At 41.4% G+C, this 3,116-nt stretch overlaps 2 protein-coding genes, 1 long non-coding RNA gene and 1 other non-coding gene across 5 annotated transcripts in view; 1 reads left to right on the forward strand and 3 right to left on the reverse strand.

The window, feature by feature from the left end:
- On the reverse strand, positions 1-343 carry LOC109539200. Its single transcript, XR_002172095.2, has 2 exons — positions 264-343; positions 1-208 (listed from the first exon to the last, which is right to left on the reverse strand). It is a non-coding gene; the product is annotated as an uncharacterized LOC109539200 (long non-coding RNA).
- Positions 344-388: 45 nt separating this feature from the next.
- Positions 389-3,116, forward strand: part of LOC109539194 (programmed cell death protein 2-like) — an 8,783-nt gene continuing 6,055 nt past the window's right edge. For both annotated transcript variants that reach the window (XR_007281942.1, XM_019906804.2), the window contains exons 1-4: positions 389-593; positions 968-1,137; positions 1,195-1,334; positions 1,392-1,529. Coding sequence is in view for 1 of the 2 variants with exons in the window: in XM_019906804.2 (XP_019762363.2) it covers positions 486-593; positions 968-1,137; positions 1,195-1,334; positions 1,392-1,529 (556 nt within the window). In the remaining variant the exon portion in view is untranslated. The remainder of the gene's footprint in view (positions 594-967; positions 1,138-1,194; positions 1,335-1,391; positions 1,530-3,116) is intronic.
- Positions 724-795, reverse strand: Trnaa-cgc. Its single transcript has one exon. It is a non-coding gene; the product is annotated as a tRNA-Ala (tRNA).
- Positions 1,662-2,916, reverse strand: LOC109539196 (mitochondrial folate transporter/carrier). The gene is made up of 3 exons (XM_019906808.2): positions 2,304-2,916; positions 2,012-2,244; positions 1,662-1,955 (listed from the first exon to the last, which is right to left on the reverse strand). Exons 1-3 carry the CDS (start codon positions 2,753-2,755, stop codon positions 1,693-1,695), a joined length of 948 nt encoding a protein of 315 aa, XP_019762367.1. The 5' UTR covers positions 2,756-2,916; the 3' UTR covers positions 1,662-1,692.

The following is a 3,116-nucleotide window of genomic DNA, read 5'->3' on the forward strand; positions in this document are numbered from 1 at the left end:
ATTGCCAGCACATGATTTGTCATTGCTTTCTTCTGCTCGCAGCGTTAAAGCGATGGAAAACTTAACTTTATTACTTGGTACTCTCCATCCAAGAACACAATTTTGATCTTTGAATGTAAATATCAGCATTTCTTTTTTTCAAAGTTGCATATAGTTCGTCCTCTTTTCCCGCTGGCATGTGTAGATGCGTCTTTAACAGTTCTGCAATCTAAATTCAATGTGGCTGAAAAAACTTTACCATCCTCAAATTTTACAATGCTTACTTTCTCTTTCAATACTTTTTGCCTCTTTACGCTCTCACTAATCTCGTCTTCCAGTAATTCAAAATTATCTCGTAATTGAACCTCTGTGATCTGTGGACAGATCATAGAACGAGACAGATAGCACAGTATGTAACCTCTGTGATCTGTGACGCTGTGCTTTAACCTATAAAAATATCTATTGTCTTAACTCATTAGTAAATAAGTGGTTTTAAAGTACAGAAGATGGCAAAAAACAATAATTTAGTACTACTAGGCTACGAGGACGAGTTGATAACCGATAAATACAGAAATCAGGTCAATTTTACCACGAACAAAATTGGAGGAGACCCTGTAAGTTCACGTTTATGAAGTATAAAAATATTCAAGTTTTTGATCCTTAAATTGCAATTTGTCAAACAGAATTGAATATTGAGCGCTTATTTAATATACCGCTAAAAGTAAAAGTTGCAAAAAGATTTTGTGGAGGAGCTGGGATTTGAACCCAGGACTTTCCGCATGCGAAGCGGACACTCTACCACTGAGTTACACCCCCGACAGATGCAAGTTGTTTTAATCCCATCTGGTTGACCAGATACCAAGTTGCCCTTTTTATACAACTTCACTTATATTTAAATCTACCGGTTCAAGTGCTGCGTTCCAAATCTCCCATTTTAGTTCTGTGCATACCTTCACCGAATCCCGCTTACACACGGTCTTTTTCTTAGGATTTTCCCCACAGCATCAACAACATAGAAACACACATTACTTGCAAACTGTGCAAATTTCCCTGTCGCCTTGTGGTGCAAATCTATGCCCCCTTAGGCAGTGTATCGGATCATCGGACTTTGTACGTGTTTGCCTGTATAAATCCAACCTGCTGGAACAAGAGCGAGAGGTAAATGGCCTATTGGCTCATACCCTTAATAGTCTTAATTATCAATTTTCTTGGCAGCTGGACCTGCTTGCGTGTGCAGCATATAAATCTGGAAAGCAGTGGAACGAAACCGCAGGCCGAGGCCTGCAAGCTGAAATCAACGGATTGGTGTTTTGAGGCGGATGATTGGGGCAACGATGACGCCAATTCCAACTTGGGTACAAGTACAAGCGATTTTGAAGAGGATTTCTTTGTGAAAGTGAACTATTTTGCAGACGAGCAAAATTGCAACGTTTTCAGTAATAGTGAAAAGGTCTCCGAAGACGAGGAAAGCAGCAGTTTTGAAGATTCTGTGATGTCAGGATTGGGCAGTTTGTCTATTGATGAAAGAAATGCCAATAATGGGGCTCAAGGTAAGTGGAAAATGTGGCGGGTTTTTTAAAACAACCTCTATTGGTCTAGTAAAACATGTCTTCCTAAAAACATACAAAAAACGCTATAATTGTTCCCGTCTTAAAACGAAAACAAAAATAATTCTGAAAATGTACATTATACACATACCCTGCAGACTTTTGTTTATTTCAAAAGCAAATGGGACACGTTTTCATATACCACGAAGGTGATCATGGTGGCAGGAATCACCCTTAACAGATTGGTGCCTAGTCCCTTGTAAAAGCCTCGCCATCCTTCATGCAGGCTAATTTTCCTTACACAGTCAGTGGCATTTTCATACGAATAGTGCTGATTTTGAAGCCTGGCTCTAACTACCTGATAAGGGTATGTTGCCAGCACAGCCATAAGTTTGGAAGTTGCCGAAAAAGTCAAATATTCCACTGTGCCTACACACGATTCGGTTGGTTAATTTCTGGTCCGGAGAACTTAAATGCTCATTTACCTAATTTGGTGCTAATCGGTAACTTCTTGTAATATTGATAGCGATTCTTCATTTCTTCATACACCATAAACTGCACTGCGCCATGCGACACCCCAAAAATCCCAGGCGTCAGCCCCTTGTAGTACCCCTTAACACCCTCTGCCTGGTAAATTTTCATCAGACAGTCGAACATGCCCTTGTAGCGCTGATTGGGGCGGAGTTTTTCGTCGGCATTGGCGAACTGAAGACATAGCCTGAAAATAGAGCGTAGCTCTAAAAACACACCCTCACAAAGTAACTAGAGGAGTCCCACCTGGTTTTCACTACCCAAATTGGATTAGTGATCAGCAGAGTTGCGAGTCCAGCTTCAGAAGCAGCTAGCAAATGCGAGCCAGGCCCAAGGGCTGTATTAACATTCCCTTGTTGAATAAAGTTCTTGATGGCGTTGTAGCAAAAGAAATAGAGGCCCCAAGAAGCTCCAGCCCCGCATATATTAGGCGTGGCCCCTTTGTAAAGGCCCCAAAATCCTTCGGTTCGGTAGATTGTAGAGAACGCATTCGGAATGCTCGAATACTTGGGGGTGCTGTGAATGCCATCGTGCACAGCAAATCTTATCTTCACTACGTCCAGAGGGTGTAGGACGAGGGTGGCGGCAACTCCTGCACTAGTACCTGCCGCTAAATGTTCATACTTGATATGATCCCAAAGTCTGCTGCGGCGTTCTTTAAGGAGCGTCGATTTGGGTTCTTCAGTGAGGGCACTCATGGTTTCAGCGGTCAGTCAATGGCGAAGATCATTTTATCTTGTGTTAATCGTTCAATTCAGCGCTACAGCGCGGAATTCTTCACTTACATCTGACGTTATGAGGTTAGGTTTTTGTTATTGTTGTATGTAATCCACAGAACATTCGAACTCCAGACGATCGCAGTAACGCCTGTCATGGATCTATCATTTGGATTCAACGACACTAGAACAAACTAACCTAAAATTTTCAATTTTGTTTTGTTTATGGATGGGTTGTTTACATACGGCTAGCGTTTATGGCTAGTATATACGTTTTTATTAGTTTTCCCTTTGGAAAGTTACTTAAACAAGGAGAAAATGAAGTCCTGCGTACGCCATTATA

The sequence above is a fragment of the Dendroctonus ponderosae genome, unplaced genomic scaffold (assembly GCF_020466585.1).
Source record: "Dendroctonus ponderosae isolate FM_Combo_2020 unplaced genomic scaffold, Dpon_F_20191213v2 Dpon_F_20191213_7, whole genome shotgun sequence".
NCBI lineage: Eukaryota > Metazoa > Arthropoda > Insecta > Coleoptera > Curculionidae > Dendroctonus > Dendroctonus ponderosae.